This window comes from Mus caroli, unplaced genomic scaffold (assembly GCF_978045245.1).
Source record: "Mus caroli unplaced genomic scaffold, Mus_caroli_1 scaffold_15, whole genome shotgun sequence".
NCBI classification, from domain to species: domain Eukaryota; kingdom Metazoa; phylum Chordata; class Mammalia; order Rodentia; family Muridae; genus Mus; species Mus caroli.
In genome coordinates, this window is record NW_028227270.1 from 60,596,103 (window position 1) to 60,617,141 (window position 21,039).

The 21,039-nt window shown below is 49.0% G+C and overlaps 1 protein-coding gene across 1 annotated transcript in view; it reads left to right on the plus strand.

Moving 5' to 3' along the window:
* The first annotated feature begins 2,500 nt into the window (after window positions 1–2,500).
* Window positions 2,501–21,039, plus strand: part of Golm1 (golgi membrane protein 1) — a 43,034-nt gene continuing 24,495 nt past the window's right edge. The window contains exons 1-3 of the mRNA XM_021179883.3: window positions 2,501–2,626; window positions 12,282–12,431; window positions 13,504–13,683. Coding sequence (XP_021035542.1) covers window positions 12,303–12,431; window positions 13,504–13,683 — 309 coding nt within the window. The 5' untranslated portion in view covers window positions 2,501–2,626; window positions 12,282–12,302. The remainder of the gene's footprint in view (window positions 2,627–12,281; window positions 12,432–13,503; window positions 13,684–21,039) is intronic.

Genomic DNA, 21,039 nt, shown 5'->3' on the forward strand with positions numbered 1-21,039 from the left:
TGAGTGGCAGGCCCACTGATTGAGTGCAGAACTACCTTACAAACTAACAAGCAAGGCACCCTGCTTTGTGAATAATAATAATAAAGGCACAATCTTACAGGTTATCCTGGTTTCCTATCCCGTGTCTTTTACTCAACAAACCCCACAGGGATTCATCTCTACCCTTCCACCCCATTTTATTTTATTTTATTTTAAAGATTTTTTAAATATTTATTTATTTATTTATTTATTATATGTAAGTACACTGTAGCTGTCTTCAGACACTCCAGAAGAGAGCATCAGATTTTGTTACGGATGGTTGTAAACCACCATGTGGTTGCTGGGATTTGAACTCAGGACCTTTGGAAGAGCAGTTGGCAGTCTTAACTGCTGAGCCATCTCACCAGCCCTATTTTAAAGATTTATTCATTTATTTATTTTATGTATATGAGTACACTGTCGCTGTCTTCAGACACAACCAGAACAGGCATCAGATCCCATTACAGATGGTTGTGAGCCACCATGTGGTTGCTGGGAATTGAACTCAGGACCTCTGGAAGAGCAGTTAGTGCTCTCTTAACCACTGAGCTATCTCCACAGTCCCTTTCACCCCATTTTAAACCTTTCAGAGGAGCTGGAGAGTTAGCTAGTGGTTAAGAGCACTGACTGCTCTTCCAAAGGTCCTGAGTTCAATTCCCAGAAACCACATGGTGGCTCACAACATTCGTAATGAGCTCTGACGCCCTCTTCTGGTGCTGTCTGAAGATAGCTACAGTGTACTTAGATCTTTTTAAAATAAATAAACCTTCCAGAGGTATGGCATTGCAAGCTTAGCAGGAATCTATTTTCTGTTCAATTGTCTCTGGACTTAAGCTGCCTCAAGGCAGCTTTCAAAATGAAGCATCAGACTCCTTCTTGTAACTTCTAGCCAGTGGGAAAGTTGCTGGAGGCACCCAGAACAATCTGTGCACTATTGTACGAGGTCTTGCCTGAAATACTGACGGCATGGCACACAGAGTCCCCAGCCTAGCCCGAGGTGACAATCCTCCTTCGGCAGCCTTCATTGTGCCTTCTAGCAGTACAAAAACAAGTTGGGGGACTTCCATTCGATTTCTCCATGTCCCGTAATCATACTGTGCAGTGCTCAATAACAGGGTCTTAAAGTTTGGTTCTGGCATGCAGTCAACAGCACTGATATTTATCCATATGGTTTCAGTGGCCAAGAACCCCTCAGGAGAGCACTCTGGGAAACTGATTCTGATTTAATAACCTCAAGGCTTCAGACACTTCCTCCACCGGTGCAGGTCTGGGTGTTTTCTAATTATAAACCACTGGGTAGGAGTGTCCTTAACAACTTCCCTCTGCTCTGAGAGTCTAGAAAAGCTTGTCTTAGTCACCGATCTTTTTTCTTTTTTCGAGACAGGGTTTCTCTGTAGCCCTGGCTGTCCTGGAACTCACTCTGTAGACCAGGCTGGCCTCGAACTCAGAAATCCGCCTGCCTCTGCCTCCCAAGTGCTGGGATTAAAGACGTGCACCACCACGCCTGGCTGTCACCGATCTTTTGCTGTGAGGAGATACCATGACCAAGGCAATTTGTAGAAGAAAGAATGTAATTGGGGGCTCATTTAGTTTCAGAGGGTCAGTTCATGACCATCATGGTGGGGACCATGTCAGTAGGCAGGATTTGTTGGAGCTGTAGATTTTACATCTTATCCACAACCACAAGGCAGAGGGCTGGGAAGACTAGACCTGGCTTGGCTTGGGTTTGTAAAACCTCAAAGCCCGCCCCAGTGACACACACACACACCTACCCCAACAAGGCCACGCCTCCTAGTCCTTCTTAAGCAGTTCATTAACCAGGAAGCAGACATTCAAATGTATCAGGTAATGGGGTGGGGGTGGGGCATTCTAAGCCAAACAACCACAAGTTGTCTCTTCGGAAAACAAAAGAGAGAACATTTTTCATTTTAGCGTTGGGATTGCAGGTATGATTCCAGTCACTGCTCAAGTGTTTATTGTTTATTCAAGAAATGCTCAGGGTAGAACAGGTTTCCTTACCTAGAGAGGAAAATTAGGACGCCTTGAAAGAGAGATTCTTCTACAACCCTAGCCATGCATTAAGAAAGGGAGACTTAGAAGGGCCTGAGCAAGCTGGGCCGGAGTGAGAAAGAAACAAAACAAAACAAAACAAAAACAAAAAAAACCAAAAAACAAAAAAAAAAGAGGGAGGCTTGAAACGTGTGATCGACACCAGTGTTCAGGGTCAGAATTTAGGACCGTGCATGGCAATAACCAATGATTGGTAAATACCGTCAGAGTTAAGAACTCGGAGGTAGAGGTCGGAAAGGCTCCTTGAGTTCGAGACCAGCCTGTTCCATACAGCGAGCTCCAGACCTGCCTGGGTTTTATAGTGAGAGCTGTCCCGAAAGACAAAATCCTGCTTCACCGCAAGCAACCTCAGGGGTCACCATTGGCAGCGTGGCGGGCAGGGAAGACTGCGGGGCGGAGAGCAGGAGGAGGAGGGCGGCGCCGAGGGGCCGGGGCCAGGGCTGCGGCTCCGCCGGAAGTGCCCGCCCGCCCGCTCGCCTGGGGCGTCCTCGGCGGAGACCGCGCGGACGAGCGGACGGAGCGCCTCGCTGCCCCGCAGGTGAGCTCTCCCGTGGGATGCAGCGCGGCCACCGCCCGCGCCTCTGCTCCCGCTCCTCGCTTCTCGGCCGCCGCCTCCTCCCCTCGCCTCCCCAGCTTCTCCGTCTCTCCCTTCCTCGTCCTCACTCTTTCCCTCTCCTCCGACTGTCTTCCCTCTCGTCCTCTCCTCCCTTTCTTTTCTCCTCCTCCTGCCCTCGTCCCGCCCCCGCAGACCCTGCAAAGTGGCCCCCGAGTCTCCCGGGTCCAGGGTCGGTCGCCAGCCACCGGCAGCTGCAGCCGGCTTTCTAGGATGCTTCTTGCCTGGGTGGAACACCCCAACAACTTTTGCTCTGTTCTGGGAGCGGTCGCTGGGATTTTGATACTCTTTTCTGCACTGTATTTAAAACCGTTAAAGGTTACTCTAAGGATGTAAAACAAGATCGGGAAACAGTCCCAGTTTTGAGGAGTTCTTCCTAGCAATTTACTAATAGTGAGGTCGGGAAAGTCTGTGTGTGGGCTAGCCGTTTCCCGCTATCATCTCAACGTGTGCTAATAACGTTTTTTTTTCTTTTTTGACTTTCAAGGCTTGAGGCTTTCTTTGTCTGGTTAGGGGTCTCAGGGCCTTACTTTTTTTTTTTTTTTCCACATACCTAGGAACATTCGTTCTTCAGGAGCGGGAGTGACGTGCACACCAGTTTGCTGAGCCGTTTAGCGCAGTGCAATGGCTGAGCGTGTATGAATGGCCATCGCTTGGGTCGCTTGGACAGTTTAGTTGTACTATTTCCGAAGGTGAGGGCTGGAGGCCTGGGAAGCCACAAGCCTTGTCACTGGGCGTCCCAGCTATCGTTAGTCATCTTAGAGAAGCATTCAACCAAGTCCCAGCTACTGGCAAGAGTCCTTTTCCTTTGCAAAGAGAAAACCGTAGTCAGTATGAAGACCCTCGTCAGGCACACGCTCCTGAAAGTGTTACTGGACAGTAAATGGAATTCTTAGGAAATGTTAAGAAAATATGTTGGGGTTTTAGGCACCAGTTCTGTCTCTTAAGGGACGATTATTACATTCAGCACATTTTTTTGCACATTTGTACAATTTTACACATCGAAATGAATGAGTTTTGTACAAAAAAAATGAAAGAAATGTTGTTTCCATGGGATCCTGGGGCGGGGGGGGGGGGGAGGTGGAGGGTTGGGGTATGATACACTGTGACATTATTTTTATTTTTTGGCTGTTAAACCTTGAAATCCATCTGCTTTTTAATTACTGGTGACAAGCCTGGCTACTGGTGGGGGTTGGGAAGGATTCCCATTTGTTTGCTTTCAGGGTTAGGGCACAAAGAGCAGCGAGCTCTTTGTGTTTCCCCGCCACTTCCAGCAGGGAGGGCCTGCCTGTGTCCTGTGAAAGAACCCGAAGTAGTAGAGACGGAACCTGGGAATTGGCCTCTGTGAGGCAGTTGGAGGACAGAGAGAGGGAGCTTGCAGGAAGCCTGGGCCTGGAGAGCAGCCCTGGAAGTCCTGGGATGGTGAGGGGAAGGGAGCAGGGCTTTGGTCTTTTCATGCTTGCCTTTTTCTTTCTTTCTTTATTTTTTTTTTTTTCCTTTAAAAAAAATTTTTTTAAAGGTTCGTTTAAGACCTGGCATGAAAAATGCCATCCCATAATTTCATTTTTAAAGCATTTCTAGGTTGGGAAAAGAAAACAATAGAGACAGGCAGAATGGTTCTAACCTGCTGTTACTTTACTCCTGGGCCTGGGTGCGGGGTGTTCACACCCCTGCACTCTGAAGTAGCCAGGTGAGATGCTCTGACCTGTGAAACTGTGACCCCAGCTGGGGAGAGGGGACAGAAGCCCCGGAGTGTCTGGCCAGCTGAACCAGTGATGTCCAGGTTCACTGCAAGACAGAAAGCCCTAGGGTCACGGAGGCATCACGTGTTTGCATGTCATACGTGCATAGTACGTGTATACACACACACAGGCTTTAGCTTTAACCTTAGAAACTGCAAGAGGTATTGAACACTTTAAAGATCCACTGACAGTTTCACACCTCTGAACATTCTCAAGGGATCCTAGGCAGTTTTGCTTTCCAGGTTTTTGAAGTTATTGGTGGAATCACTCGGGGGAGACTGGGCTTGAAGTTTTAGGGTGTTTCCTGATCCCTTCTCGTGGTGCTTTGTGAGGTGCTGGCCTCTGAGAGACTGGTCAGTCACAGACACAGTGGCGTAGCTGCAGTCTGCTCTTTCCATCCTTTCTTTGGTCATTCCTTTCATTCCCAAAGCCTGCGTCCCCCTCTGCGTGTTAGTACCCTCTATGCATGTACGGGCTGGTTTTGGGTGTCAACTTGACACAGGCTGGAGTTATCACAGAGAAAGGAGCTTCAGTTGGGGAGATGCCTCCACAAGATCCAGTTGTGAGGCATTTTCTCAATTAGTGATCAAGGGGGAAAGGCCCCTTGTGGGTGGGACCATCTCTGGGCTGGTAGTCTTGGGTTCTATAAGAGAGCAGGCTGAGCAAGCCAGGGGAAACAAGCCAGTAAAGAATATCCCTCCATGGCCTCTGCATCAGCTCCTGATTCCTGACCTGCTTGAGTTCCAGTCCTGACTTCCTTGGTGATGAACAGCAGTATGGAAGTGTAAGCTGAATAAACCCTTTCCTCCCCAACTTGCTTCTTGGTCATGATGTTTGTGCAGGAATAGAAACCCTAAGACAATTCGGATAACATGCATGGTAATTCTGAGGACTTTTTACATTAGCTGTGGAGTCAGAGAAGGGAAGGACATGCCTCAGACCTCCCTCTCTCTCCCTCTCTCTCTCTCTCTCTTCTTTCTTTCTTTTTTATTTTTTTAAAGATTTATTTATTTTATGTATATGAGTACCAGAAAAGGGCATTAATTCCAGTATAGATGGTTGTGAGCCACCATGTGGTTGCTGGGAATTGAACTCAGGACCTCTGGAAGAGCAGTCAGTGCTCTTAACGGCTGAACCATCTCTCCAGCCTCCTCAGATCTTTCTCTTAATTTGGGGCGCATTTCCTGTCTGGTCTGCTTGTATCACATGTGGTTTTTGCTTAGGGCGGCTTGTGCCTTGCCCATCCTACTTTTTGTGTTGCTTGTGCAGGTTTCATGTGGACCCTCCACAAACGTTTCCAGGAACAGGCTTGCTGTTCCTCATAAGGTTTCCTGTACATCTGCCTGTGTACTGTACTGTTCGTGGGCCAACCAGATAGTGGGACCAGTGATACTGGCCAACCTCCCACCCCCTTAGGCACACCAGTGATTTTCTGAGAGAGGCCATTCGGACTTTAGCTTCCACTTGTATTAATACTGTCAGGATTTTATGGCCTTATAATACACTTAGTGGCAAGCAAATGATGTCTGGATGCTTCTCGTGCACTGTATGTAAATTTAACATCATGCTCATGAAGGGCCTGGCTCCCTGAGGCTGGATGACAGTGTTTTTCTTGCCTGGCTCAGTGCAGCATCTCCCATACCCTCTGGGATGCAGGTGCCCAAACGAGACAGCTGGTCCTCTGCTTTTTTTTTTTTTTTTTTTTTTTTTTTTTTACATCTGATCCCCACAAGGCCAGTCTACAAAGTGAGTTCCAGGACAGCCAGGGCTATACAGAGAAACCCTGTCTTGAAAAATCAGAACAAAAATGGACCCTCTCAGTTACTGAACAATGATGGCACAATTTCTCTGTCTCTCTGGGGTGGAGACCTTTCTCAACTACCTGGTTCTTTGGGTGGCAGTGTCTAGCAGAGGCAGCCTTGGTGTGAAGGGGACCAGCTTTTCTACCTCATGATGCACACGTAGTACGATGGCCGTAGGAAACACAGAAGCTGTAAGATGCTGTGGGATGTGGCTTCCAGGCTGCCGGAGTTGCAGACTTTCTTACGTTGTATATGTTGTCACCATTTTGCTTTTATATTAAAAACATGTATGTAATCAAGGGAAAATGACATTAGAAAAATTGGGCAGGGGACCATACTACATCATATAACTTATCTGTGACCTTGTTTTTTTGCATTTTCCATTTATAATATAGGAAAATATATTCATGCACTGGATGTTTTAAAGTTGTTGTTTTGTTTTTTGTTTTGTTTTTTTTTCCAGCAAAACCAGAAACATTCTCTATGGCTACTCAGTAACTTTTCACCCTATAGTTCATACACTGATGATTTCCCCCCTAGGTTAACACTGACTGACTCCTGCTAGTAATTGGTAAACTTGGCCAGATGATTCTGGTCCATGCAGTACTGGCCAGGGCTGGAGTCCCTGAGGAATTTGACTTGGGAGTCAGAGGCTTCAAGATGCCTCACTGACTGTTACCAGTTTTTAAAATTGTTGCCTTGCTGATTTCTTGCAGGGACAGGATTTTATTACTAGTCAAATAATTGATTTGTCTGGTTTTCCTGACAGCAGCAGAACTGGGGATCTGGTGTTTCTTGTCTCCTCCTCCTGATGCTGGTTGAGACAGCAGACAGGTTACTAGGTTACTAGGTTATTCCCTACCCTCACCTCCTCACCCCCAACACCCCACCCCCCCACCCCCCACCCCCGCCCCGCCGCTGCCACCTTCCTGCAGGTCCTGCAGAGACAGGGCTGCTCAGGATTCATTCTGATGAACCTATTAGCCTTGCCTGCATATGTGCAGAGTCTGATCAAGACAGAGACGAGCCTTAGAGTACACAGCTGCTTTAAACAGAGCCATGTCACGTTTTTCGTCTCTTCTTCAAGTAGTGAACACAAAGCCTGCACACGCAGGACAGACAGTCGTAGCTAGGGTTGGGAGGACGATCTGTTCTGTTCAGAGGAGCTGTGGTGGTAACTCGGGAAGAAAGCCAGACGGCCACAAAACAGCTAGGAAAATGAACCAGACCTTAATTCCCAAATGGCAGGGAAATAGAAATATCCCCCAAAGCTAAATGGGCCACTTTCTCTGGTGGCTAACCAGATTCCACGCTGATCCTGTCTAGAGGGAGCTAACAGGAACAGGTGTGGCCTCCAGCCTTCTTTAACGTCTCTGGGTTCCATGTCTGCTTGTCATGGCCAGAGTCCTGGAATCTCATGGGTTTGCCTTGAGTCAGAAAATTTACATTTTCAGCAATTCTAATGCTGTGACCACACTGAAGAACGGTTAACCTGGGTCGGGAGAGATGGCTCAGCGGTTAAGAGTATTTGTTGCTTTTGCAGAGGGCCTGGGTTTGGTTCTCAGCACTGCATGTTGGCTCACAACCACCCTTAACTCCAGTTCCAGGGGATCTGATGCCCTCTCTGACCTCTGAGGGTACCAGGCATGCACACAGGTTTTTGTTTTTGTTTTTTGTCTTTTTCTAAATAGCACAGGCTCCTTGGAGGACTCAGCATTAGCACTTGTGGGTGTTATGAGCAGCATAGGCTCCTTGGAGGACTCAGCATTAGCACTTGTGGGTGTTATGAGCAGCACAGGCTCCTTGGAGGACTCAGCATTAGCACTTGTGGGTGTTATGAGCAGCACAGGCTCCTTGGAGGTCTCAGCATTAGTACTTGTGGGTGTTATGAGCAGCATAGGCTCCTTGGAGGACTCAGCATTAGCACTTGTGGGTGTTATGAGCAGCATAGGCTCCTTGGAGGACTCAGCATTAGCACTTGTGGGTGTTATGAGCAGCACAGGCTCCTTGGAGGTCTCAGCATTAGTACTTGTGGGTGTTATGAGCAGCATAGGCTCCTTGGAGGACTCAGCATTAGCACTTGTGGGTGTTATGAGCAGCACAGGCTCCTTGGAGGACTCAGCATTAGCACCCTGGGTGTTGTGAGCAACATAGGCTGTTTGCAGACACTAAGCCATTCATGATAGGGATTGAACTATCCCTAGAAAGGGGGATCCACCAGGGCTCCTGGCATGAAGGGATTAGTGTGTCAGTAAACGTCAGTACTGTGTTTACTAGAACTTTCTTATGGATACAGGGTCGGGGCTGTTTTGTTTTGTGAAAGAGACTCCTGGGTAGCCCAGGCTAGCCTAGAATTCACAATCCTACCTCATCCTCCTGAGAGCTGAGGCCCACCATGTCCTGTTGCATAATCTTTTTTTTTTTTTTTTTTTTTTTTGCCTTTTGTAGAAGCTATAAACATTCAGAATTCAGGGAAGCACAGTCTTTACAGTTGGGGGACGAGGAAGTAAGTGGGAGGGAGGTAGCCTCTGTACTTCCTGGTGAGTTTATTAAGGAAGTGAACCAGACTTCGTGGACTTGACCTTAAGCCTCCGTTAGAGGAAGTTTGTGACTGTGTTTGAAGATCGTTAATGTTTAAACACCTCGATAGTCCTACTCAAAGGTGTCTGATTTAAGTGTTCACTTCCGTCTTATATCTGGAAAGCAGTTATGGAAGATAGCCATATCAGTAAAACTGTGTTTACAGGAAAGGCCGACTGTGGGCTGTGGGCCGCAGTTTGCTGATCTCTGACTCGGGCAGCTTGAGACCGGGCACAATGTTTTTAAACTCCAAAGCAAGGCGGTGGCCTCAGCCCTCGCAGACCTGGGTGCTGTGCAGGGTTGCTTATCACAGTGGCTTTTGAACTAGCAGCTCTCCAGCTTGCTGGCTGGGTTTAGGTGGAGCCCATCCTGTGGGTAGGACAGAGGTGTGGCCTGTTTGGTAACTTTGTTCCCTAGGCTGGGTTTCTGCGTGTGTCACAGCCAAGAGCAGCTTGCAAAGGAGAGGTTTTATTTGACTTACAGGTTACAGTCTATCCCTGAAGGAGGCCAGAGCAGGAACTTGTATCGGAACACTGCTTACTGGCTTGCTTTCCATGACTTGCTCAGTTTGCTTTTTGATACCAGCCAGGACCACTTGCCTAATGGTGGTACCGCCCACAGGGCTGGGCTGAGCTCCCACATCCATCTTTTTTTTTCCCCCCCGCCAGGATGACATTATTTTATTATACACAGAAAACCCTGAAGACTCTATCCCAGAATCTGTGGAAATAATAATTCAGTGAGGTTGCAAGATATAAAATCAGTTTATAAAGTACAATTAGTTGTTTTTACATAAAATAAGAATGAACTTCCAAGAAAAACTATTTAAATATACGAGCTTTTATAATAGTATCAAAATTAAAAAAAACACTTAGGAATATGCTTAAACAAGTAAGCGAAATAATAATATAATCTATAAAGCACCAGTGAGTCAGTAATGGAGAAAATGTACCAGAGCCTTGCACGGGCCAATCTGAAGGAGGCATTGCTCTTAATTGGTTCCTCTTCCCAGATGGCCAGAGCTTGTGCAAGCAGACAAAACACTGCCGGGCAAGCATGGCTATCCAGACTCTTCCTATCTGATTGCTCATATGTATTTGGCTACGTGATTAAAAATTCTGTGCAAAAGGAAAAAAATTATTTTTGAGACAGGGTTTCTCCATGTAAACTTGAATGTCCTGGAATTTGCTCTGCTCTGTAGACCAGGCTGGCCTTGAGCTCCCAGAGTTCCACCTGCCTCTGCCTTCCAAGGACTGTGAATAAAGATGTATACCACTACCACTTGGCCTAAAAAAGGAAAAGCTTTATAAAGTGCCAATGAATTTGATAGGTCATTTACTGTCCTCCTCCCTCCCTCTTTCTCTATCTCTCTTTGTCTGTCTCTGTCTGTTTGTCTCTCTCTGTCTCATTATACCTGGCCAGGAGTCATACACCTTTAAGGCTACTACTTGGGAGACAAGAGCAGGCGGATCTTGCTGAGTTTGAGGCCAGCCTGGTCTATGGATCAAGTTCGAGGACAGCCTGCACTACATAGAAAGACCCTGTCAAGCAACAATAATAACCAAACAAAACAAAACAACAACAAAAGTTCCCATGGAAGATGTCTGTTTACCACCCAGTGAGCTGAGCCCCTAACCCAGGGCAGGGCCTTGGTTGTGCTAAACCCAGACTACCATTGACCTACATGCTCAGGAGCCTTTCTATTTTCTAAAACAAAGGAGAAAAAATTTCAGCATAGCATAGTGGCTACTGATGCCTGTAATCTCAGCACTGAGGAGGCTGCAGCAGGAGGATGACAGAGGATTCAAAGCCAGCTTGAGCTACAGAGTGCAACTCTATCTTTTTTTTTTTTTTAAGATTTATTTATTATATGTAAGTACACTGTAGCTGTCTTCAGACACTCCAGAAGAGGGAGTCAGATCTCGTTACGGATGGTTGTAAGCCACCATGTAGTTGCTGGGATTTGAACTCTGGATCTTCGAAAGAACAGTCGGGTGCTCTTATCCACTGAGCCATTTCACCAGCCCAACTCTATCTTTTAAAAAGAAGCAAAATTACCTTTTAAGCAAGTATTGGCTTTAACCAGCTGGTTATCGTTTTAAAACACAGTTAGTTGGTAGCTGAAAATCCAGAGTGGTTTTTCATGGTTTTTCTGTTTTGTAGAGACTTTTTATCCAGTTGTGCAGGCTGGGACTGGAGGCTTGGGAGCTTGAGGCCAGCCTGGTCTACACAGTGGACCCATTCTCCCACTCCCACCAGCAGAGTCAGAGACTTTTAACACGAATGGTTATTGCGTTTACCTCAGGAGGGCCTGGGGCAGGGAGGTTTGCAAGGTTTAGATGGTTTAGATTTTGTCAAGTCTACAGTGGGGAAAGAAAAGCTGCAGCTCTCATCCATCTTGGCCACTTCTCTCCATTTCTGTCCCTCAGTCACCCAGCTATGTGGCCTTGCCAGCCCACATTGGCTCTCCCACATGGCTGCTTTCCTACCTGAGGTCCTTGCTCCCATCAGCAGGCTGGTCATCCCTGGCTTTGCAGTGTGCAAACCTTCCCAGGCGGTCACCCTCTGAGCCACACTGAGGAGTTCCTTTTTCTGAGGTCACACTCACAACCATGCTCTAGTGATGTCTGTCAGCTGCAGTAGAGAAGACTTGGTTTTTGTCACCGACCTGTCCCTTGAAATGAGTCACTTTCTGTCCCTGTAACCAAAGCTCTGGATGGGATCGGCTTAAAGAGAGGCTTATTTTGACTCCTGGTTTCCTAGGATTTTTTTCAGGCTCTCATGGGTCCTACCCCATCTTCGCCTGACTGACATCTGCCTCCCATCCCTGTCCCTCTCCCTTGTGATGTACACGGAGCAACTCCCACTCATGGCCAGCAAGGCATTCTTGCTCTGCTTCCAAAGGCTGTACTGGGATGGCAGCTATTCTGTGAGGGCAGATGGCCAAAGCCTCCCTTTCCTAGGGCCAACTTAAAGCGCTCTCTGGAAACCTTAAAAATGTCAGAAGGTCTCATGTGATATGGAAACAAGGTTCGCTATTCCTGTTTGCAAGCATGAACAATCTCAAGTTATACTGGAGATAGGAATGCTAAGCTATGCCCACTACACAGAGAGCAAGTTGGGTTGAAGAGATATGGTTCTATGATGAGAACTCCAGTTTATTGTGTCTGGGTCCCTGTGTGGTGCCAATCTACAAGCCTCACCCTGGAGTGCTGGCTCAACATTCAGGCACCTAGACCTTTGGCTTTGAGCACTGGTATATCCTCTTCATGAATGGTTCCGTGTGTGTGTGTGTGTGTGTGTGTGTGTGTGTGTGTGTGAGAGAGAGAGAGAGAGAGAGACAGAGAGAGAGAGAGCGCTCACATGGTTGCCTTCCTGTGGATACTGAAGATGGATGTGGTCTGCTTCGGGGATGCTAGGCTTAGTGTGGAAACTCATGCGTTTTTTATTTGGCAGGTTCTCAGCCCTGGTTCTAAGATGATGGGACTGGGGAATGGGCGTCGCAGCATGAAGTCTCCGCCCCTTATCCTGGCTGCCCTGGTGGCCTGTGTTATTGTGCTAGGCTTCAACTACTGGATTGCTAGCTCGAGAAGCGTGGAGCTCCAGGTATGTTGTGTCTTTAGAGTATACAAATACCACTGAGTGTTCAAACCAGCTGAGGCACCATGCCACAGGTCCCCTGTGTATTGTCAGCCGGTACCCTGGGTTCCAACACCGTGTGCTAGCGGTGTTTTAGCTCTCCACACCAGCCCCCTCCCCCAAGCTTCCTCTGTGACTACTGAGTTGTGCTTTGCTTTCCATTGAGCGTTTAGGGCAGACGGGAACGTTGGCTGGACACTGCACATTCCTGTCTGTCTGTCAGTCCACTGGAGAAACCAAGGGCCACGTGGGTAGTAATTTTAGGTTTCCCACATATTATGGCCAATGGTAAATGAAGCCATGATTGGGTTTGTTATCGCTGCTTGGTTAAAGCGTCATCCGTGAAGAGGGGACCATGGTCGAGAAAATGCTTCCATAATACGGGCCCTTGGGCCTTTGTTAGTGACTGATGTGAGTGAGCCTATCCCAGTGTGGGGCGGTGCGGACATTGACAAGGCAGTTCGTGCCACCCCTGGGCAGTTGTACAGAAGGAAAGCCGGCTGAGCAAGCCAGCAGGAACAAGTCAGTAAGCAACTTCAGTTCCTGTCACGAGGCCCCTGCCAGTCTGAGTTCCTGCCTTAGCTTCCCTCAAAGATGGGCTGTGACCAGGACGGTTCAGCCAAATCAACCCTTCCCTCCCCAGGTGGCTTTCGGTCGTGATGTTTATCATAGCAATGGGAGGGAACCCTATCTAAGACATGGAACGATGAGTCTCTCATTGGGCTCCTCTGAGGCCTCCCGTTCTTTAGGTCGTGATTGTTGTCTTTGATCTGCCCAGCCTCACCCTGCAGAGAACATGCTCACCCCTCCCCTTGATGGTTAGGTCATCGGCTGCCTCTGGCAAGTGTCCAACGCAAGCACTTTAGCAAGTCCCCCTGCCCCTGTGTCCTCCGGGTAATCGTCCATCCACCACCCCTTCCCTTGTTCTGTTCTCCACTGGGCCGTAAGCTTTGGTCCTATGACACCTTGGTTGAGGGAGGTGGCAGCATCTCAGCTGGCGGCTTGGATCTTCATGGCTGTGGCCGTGTCTTCCTTCTAGACGCGCATTGTAGAGCTGGAAGGCCGGGTCCGCAGGGCGGCTGCAGAGAGAGGTGCTGTAGAGCTGAAGAAGAATGAGTTCCAGGGCGAGCTGCAGAAGCAGAGAGAGCAACTTGACAGGATCCAGTCTAGCCACAGCTTCCAGCTGGAGAATGTCAACAAGCTACACCAGGATGAGAAGGTAAGGCCGACCGCTTCCCCATCACCCTCTCCCGAGTGACACCTCCTACCTGTCTGTATTCATCTGGGTGTAGTAAGCCTTATGTCATTGCATGGAGGTGTGAGCAGGCTACTGCAGTGGTTAGTTAGTTGTCGGTCTGCTCTCTATGGCTCAGTAGCCACCAGCCATGTGAGGCTGTTGAATGCTTGAACCGTGACTCAATTTAATTTAATTTTAACTAACTGAAATCAAGTTGTCAAATATGTTCAGTGACTGCAGTATTCACCGGTGTGAGTTGGTAGGGAAGCTATCTTGGGCTGAAGTTTTGGGAGTTGCGTTCCAGGGTCAAGCAGACCCCTCATAGGTCCCGGGAGCTGCTTGCTTTCCTTCCTTTCTCAGTGAGAGTCACAGGTATGGTTGGGTACCCCATCTGATACCTGATATCTGAGGTGTGCCACATTCTGAAACTTTTTAAGCCCCTGACTCACGCAGGTGTGGATTTAGGGACACTTTGGATGTCGGGTTTTTTTTGGTGAGATATGAATGAGTTCAAGTTCGTGTAAATATGCTAAAATCTGGAAAACCTTGATCCTGAAATACAAGCGGCCCTAGCGGAGTGGGCAGTGAAAGGTGAGCCCCTGAGGGTCTCCCAGCTTGCTCGTCAGCTGCTGGGTTATCAGTCCGTCTGTCAGGTTCTCTGCTGTTCTCTGCTGTTCATGCCATGGTGGGGTCCCCTGAGAGCTCATGGGGAAACAAAGCAATACAAGCACTGCCCCAGACTCTTTGGGAATCAGGGCTCAAAGACTAAGTTATAGAAGATTGGCCACACGTTCCTGTGTCCCCACATTTTGTCTAGACTCGCAAATCATACCATAGAGCCCTATGAGCTGACCCAGAGGTTGCAGTGTGAAATCAAGTGTGCGTGGCATTGCAGCTAAGGAGAGAACCAGGCTCTGTGTCCTCGGCGTTTTGCCTTTTCCTAACCAAGTAAAGTTTTCTTTGTTCATCTGTTTGTTTTTCAAGGCTGGGTTTCTCTGTGTAGCCCTAGGTGTCCTGGAACTAGCTTCGTAGATCAGGCTGTCTTCAAACTCACCACTTCTCAGCACTGAGAGAATGATTTAAAAGTAAAAGCCAGTATGGTTAGAGATAATGATAATGATTTGGGGGAAAAAAATGTTGAACTAAACTATTTTTTATAAAGATTTTCATATTTTATTTTATGTGTTTGACTGTTTTTCCTGCATGTAAGTGCTCCAGCTCTGTGCCTGGTATCCCCAGAGGCCAAAAGAGGGCACTAGATGCCCTGGAACTGGAGTTAGAGATGGTTGTGAGCTGCCAGGTCTGTATTGGAAACTGAACTCAGGTCCTTTGTAGGAGCAACCACTGATCTTAATTGCCGAACCATCTTTCGAGCCCCTGAACTAAGCTATATTTATTCACACTTGCTGGAACTGGTGGAGGCTATGACAGCTTAGAGCCTTTCTGTCCACCTTGTGCCTTTCTCCCAGATTGCTGCCCTGCCCAGAATTTGAATTAGGTTGGGTCTTGGGGTCCTTAGCCCTGACATCGGCTTCCTCAGGATTCTGTGACATGGACCAGGGCATTGAGGAGATACGAGGTACCACTTAAGAAGTTCCATATCTGGAGGACCCAGCAGTCATCGCACACGTATGGGCTCCACCCGAATGTTATATATACATTCAGACAGGGTCTTTGTATTTCAGGACACCTGAGAATCTGTGTCCTACTGCCCCTGCTTATCAAATGGTGGGATTAGAGGTTGTTAATCTCCCTGGGCAAGAATGAGACCACTACCACAATTTTTAAGCCAGATTTGAACCAAGTTTTATTAAATACTGACCAGGGCAATGGACACTGCCCAGGTTTATACCTCGGATTCCCAGGGAATGGCTGCCAATCACATTAGTCTGGTGCTTATAAAGGCAAAACCCACAAAGCTAAGTGCTTCCGGGCTTCATCCAACGGGGTGGGAGAGGTGGGGGCTGAGCATGCGTCCTGATGTACCTCCTGCCCCCCGCATGATCGAGCATATCCTATGCAGTTGGAGCAGCCAACCTTGTTTACAGAAGTGAAAACACGTGGCTTGTTATGTGAACAACAGCCCCCAGCAGTCCAGGAATGATCTGTCCTTGGGAAAGTGGGGCTTACTAGAGGCATTAGAGGCATTTTTGTTTTATAGATCTTTTTAAGCACAGTAATTAAAACTGAAAACATAACTTTAGCACCTACAAGGTGTGCACAAAGTACCATGCCTGGCACCCAGATACTATACGAGGGTCGTGATCATTTATAAAGCTGGGCTTGTGCCTGTTCTTTCTTAGTCTCCTGCCTTTCTCTTCTGCCTCTAAAGCCGGCGCCGTGAACTTGAATATTGTTGAACTTTCCCATATCCAAAAGCAGTCCACGTTTACATTCATGTTTCAGGTGTTGGCCTCTGTCACTCTTCTGGTGGTCAGTTTTCCCTTGAGTTCCTTGCCGAGGGCAGGTCTCCTTCATTCCTTGAGACAGCCACACCCTCCTTAAACTGAAGTTTATCAGGCACTCCTCACTGAGGTGACCTTCCTTGTTCCCAGTTTCCCTCAGTTGACAGATGGGACAGATGGCTGATGAGCTGCTACTCTGCCCCGCTCCCTGGGCTCTGGGAGTTTTCGATGCTTGTGCAGTTTCACCAAGTCCAGTCTAGGTCCAAGTTGTGACAGGAATTTATTACATAATGCCCACATTCAGGAAATGAAAAATAATTGGGTGTTATATGTGTTAAATTTGTTTCGTGAATCCATTGTTTCGGTTTATTAAAAGAAGAAGAATGGTGTATATGTAAATGTTTGCACTGACTCCCAAGGTAAACTTTGTCCTTGTAAATTATGGCTAAAGGAGCCCGGAAGATTCAGGGAGAAATCACATGCTGACTGGTTGGATTATGTCAGAAACCTATTTTTCTAAGTTTTATTTTGTTCTGTTTGTATGAGCGTCTTGCCTGCACGTATCTACGTGTGCCTCTTGCAAGCCTGGTGTCTATAGAGGTTAAAGAAGTTGTCAGGTCTCCTGGAATTGGAGTTCAGGTGGCTGTGAGCCACCATGGACTGCTGGGAATAGAACTCTAGGTCTTGTTCTGAGAGCGCTGACTGCTCTTAACCTTGGGGCCTGCTCTCCAGCCCCATGAAACCCATTTTTATAAACTGTTGTATTGGTCCCAAAGTCCCAAACGTCACATCAGTTGGCCCTTAGTTCCTGTTGATATTTTGTTCTCTCCTCACTGTTCCTGTCTAAGTAGAACTATTTAGTTCTTGTCTTAGTTAGGGTTTTACTGTTGTGAACAGACACCATGACCAAGGCAAGTCTTATAAAGGACAACATTTAGTAGGGGCTGGCTCATAGGTTCAGTACATTGTCATCATGGTGAGAGCATGGCAGCATCCAGGCAGGGACAGTGCAGACAGAGCTAAGAATTCTACATCTTCATCTGAAGGCTGCTAGCCAGATACTGACTTCCAGGCAGCTAAAATGAGGATCTTAAAGCCCACGCCCACAGTGCCACACCTTCTCTAACAAGGCCATACCTCCAAATAGTGCCACTCCTTGGGCCAAGCATATTCAAACCATGACAGCTCCCTAAACAGTGTCAGACCCTTTAGTGTCTCATGGTGTTAGCTGACAGTGAGAAGAAGCTCCAGGGCTTGGTTACAGAGTGAGCGGACGCCCATGACCCCATGTGCTAGGTAACCTCCATTCAGCTTTGAAGGAAGATGAGATTCTCTCAAATATTTGCATGATAATAACTTTTAGATGCAGAAGTCTTTTCCCAAATGAGATGTGGAGTTAATGCAGAAGTCTGCACACAGAACGGTATAAGGGAGTGTGAAGGGTGGGCAGGACAAATCCTAGCTGGCTGATTGGGTAGTTTGTTGGGAGATGATTGTGTATATGATGGCTAGTGTCACTGTCAGCTTTGACTAATCCTTCTTCCATGGATGATCTTTCCCACGTTGCCATCACTCACATACATAGGTGGCCATGTTCTGAGAGCGAATTTGGACCTTGTCCAGGCACTGACCAACCTGGGTTTCCCTGTCTTGGGAACTTGAGCCCTATCCCAGAGACTCTGTGATCTTTGAATAGTTCTGGTTGAGTCACCCTTCTCTAAAATGCTCAAGACTGGAAGCGTGTTCAGTCTTGACTATATTAGAATAGCCTCTCCCGGTTGAACACCCTAAACCGAAAGCCTCCAAACTTAGAGTTTATGGAAGGTGAGAGTTCCGCATTTGGCTTGAAGGCCCATGCCTGTCTATTGTCCTGGCACCTGAGGATCTCTTGAGCCCAGGAGTTTGAAGCCAGTCTGGGTAATCCCATCTTAGAACACTTCTTTAAGGTTTTAGATTATTGCTCTTTGTATTAGAGCTGCCTGGCATGTAAGTACATTCAGGTGAAAAAGACTTCAGCTGGAGCTAGGATGGTCTCAGTAGCAGAACAACTGCTGAGTATGCTGGGTCCCAGGCTCAGTGACAAGTCTTCAGAAAGTAAATCCCACAGTACACTTTTATTGCGTAAGAATCATTCATTTTGAAGAACCCATATTAAAAGAACCATATGCTGCTTGTGTAATATCACAGCATTCTTGTGTTAATTCATTTTCTCAGTTACCCACAGAGGGCCTCCATTCCCCACAGAAGGCCTCTATTCCCCACAGAGGGTCTCCATTCCTCACAGAGGGCCTCCATAACCCACATAGGGTCTCCATTCTCCACAGAGGGCCTCCATTCCTCACAGAGGGCCTCCATTCCCCACAGAGGGCCTCCATTCCTCACAGAGGGCCTCCACTCCCACAGAGGGTCTCCATTCCCCACAGAGGTCTCCATTCCTCACAGAGGGCCTCCACTCCCCACAGAGGTTCTCCATTCCCCACAGGGGTCTCCATTCCTCACAGAGGGCCTCCACTCCCCACAGAGGTTCTCCATTCCTCACAGAGGGTCTCCATTCCCCACAGAGGGCCTCCATTCCTCACAGAGGGCCTCCACTCCCCACAGAGGGTCTCCATTCCCCACAGAGGGCCTCCATTCCCCAGAGGACCTCCATTCCCCACAGAGGGCCTCTATTCCCCACAGAGGGTCTCCATTCCTCACAGAGGGCCTCCATACCCCACATAGGGTCTCCATTCCCCCACAGAGGGCCTCCATTCCCCACAGAGGGCCTCCATACCCCACATAGGGTCTCCATTCTCCACAGAGGGCCTCTATTCCTCACAGAGGGCCTCCATTCCCCACAGAGGGCCTCTATTCCTCACAGAGGGCCTCCACTCCCCACAGAGGGTCTCCATTCCCCACAGAGGGTCTCCATTCCCCACAGAGGGCCTCCATTCCTCACAGAGGGCCTCCATTCCCCACAGAGGGCCTCCATTCCCCACAGAGGGTCTCCATTCCTCACAGAGGGCCTCCACTCCCCACAGAGGGTCTCCATTCCCCACAGGGGTCTCCATTCCTCACAGAGGGCCTCCACTCCCCACAGAGGGTCTCCATTCCTCACAGAGGGTCTCCATTCCCCACAGAGGGCCTCCATTCCTCACAGAGGGCCTCCACTCCCCACAGAGGGTCTCCATTCCCTACAGAGGGCCTCCATTCACCAGAGGACCTCCATTCCCCACAGAGGGCCTCTATTCCCCACAGAGGGTCTCCATTCCTCACAGAGGGCCTCCATACCCCACATAGGGTCTCCATTCCCCACAGAGGGCCTCCATTCCTCACAGAGGGCCTCCATTCCCCACAGAGGGCCTCCATTCCTCACAGAGGGCCTCCACTCCCACAGAGGGTCTCCATTCCCCACAGGGGTCTCCATTCCTCACAGAGGGCCTCCACTCCCCATAGAGGGTCTCCATTCCCCACAGAGGGTCTCCATTCCCCACAGAGGGCATCCATTCCTCACAGAGGGCCTCCATTCCTCACAGAGGGCCTCCATTCCCCACATAGGGCCTCCATTCCTCACAGAGGGCCTCCACTCCCACAGAGGCTCTCCATTCCCCACAGAGGGCCTCCATTCCTCACAGAGGGCCTCCACTCCCCACAGATGGTCTCCATTCCCCACAGGGGTCTCCATTCCTCACAGAGGGCCTCCACTCCCCACAGAGGGTCTCCATTCCCCACAGGGGTCTCCATTCCTCACAGAGGGCCTCTACTCCCCACATAGGGCCTCCATTCCTCACAGAGGGCCTCCACTCCCCACAGAAGGTCTCCATTCCCCACAGGGGTCTCCATTCCTCACAGAGGGCCTCCACTCCCCACAGAGGGTCTCCATTCCTCACAGAGGGTCTCCATTCCCCACAGAGGGCCTCCATTCCTCACAGAGGGCCTCCACTCCCCACAGAGTGTCTCCATTCCCTACAGAGGGCCTCCATTCACCAGAGGACCTCCATTCCCCACAGAGGGCCTCCATTCCCCACAGAGGGTCTCCATTTCTCACAGAGGGCCTCCATACCCCACATAGGGTCTCCATTCCCCACAGAGGGCCTCCATTCCTCACAGAGGGCCTCCATTCCCCACAGAGGGCCTCCATTCCTCACAGAGGGCCTCCACTCCCACAGAGGGTCTCCATTCCCCACAGGGGTCTCCATTCCTCACAGAGGGCCTCCACTCCCCATAGAGGGTCTCCATTCCCCACAGAGGGTCTCCATTCCCCACAGAGGGCCTCCATTCCTCACAGAGGGCCTCCATTCCCCACATAGGGCCTCCATTCCTCACAGAGGGCCTCCACTCCCACAGAGGCTCTCCATTCCCCACAGAGGGCCTCCATTCCTCACAGAGGGCCTCCACTCCCCACAGAGGGTCTCCATTCCCCACAGGGGTCTCCATTCCTCACAGAGGGCCTCCACTCCCCACAGAGGGTCTCCATTCCCCACAGAGGGTCTCCATTCCCCACAGAGGGCCTCCATTCCTCACAGAGGGCCTCCACTCCCCACAGAGGGTCTCCATTCCCCACAGGGGTCTCCATTCCTCACAGAGGGCCTCCACTCCCCACAGAGGGTCTCCATTCCTCACAGAGGGCCTCCACTCCCCACAGAGGGCCTTCATTCCTCACAGAGGGCCTCCATTCCTCACAGAGGGCCTCCACTCCCCACAGAGGGTCTTCATTCCCCATAGAGGGCCTCCATTCCCCACAGAGTACCTCCATTCCCCACAGAGGGCGGCCATTCCCCATAGTGAGCCACCATCTTGGTCCATTTAAACCTTTCAAGCTAACTGGGTATAAATGTTTCAAGCAGTGTCTATGTGGTCCAGGCCTTTCAGTGCATCTACAGTTTCATGTCATTGTAAAATACGGAATTTCCCAAAGGCATTCTTTTATTCTCAAACATCAAACTCTGTTGTC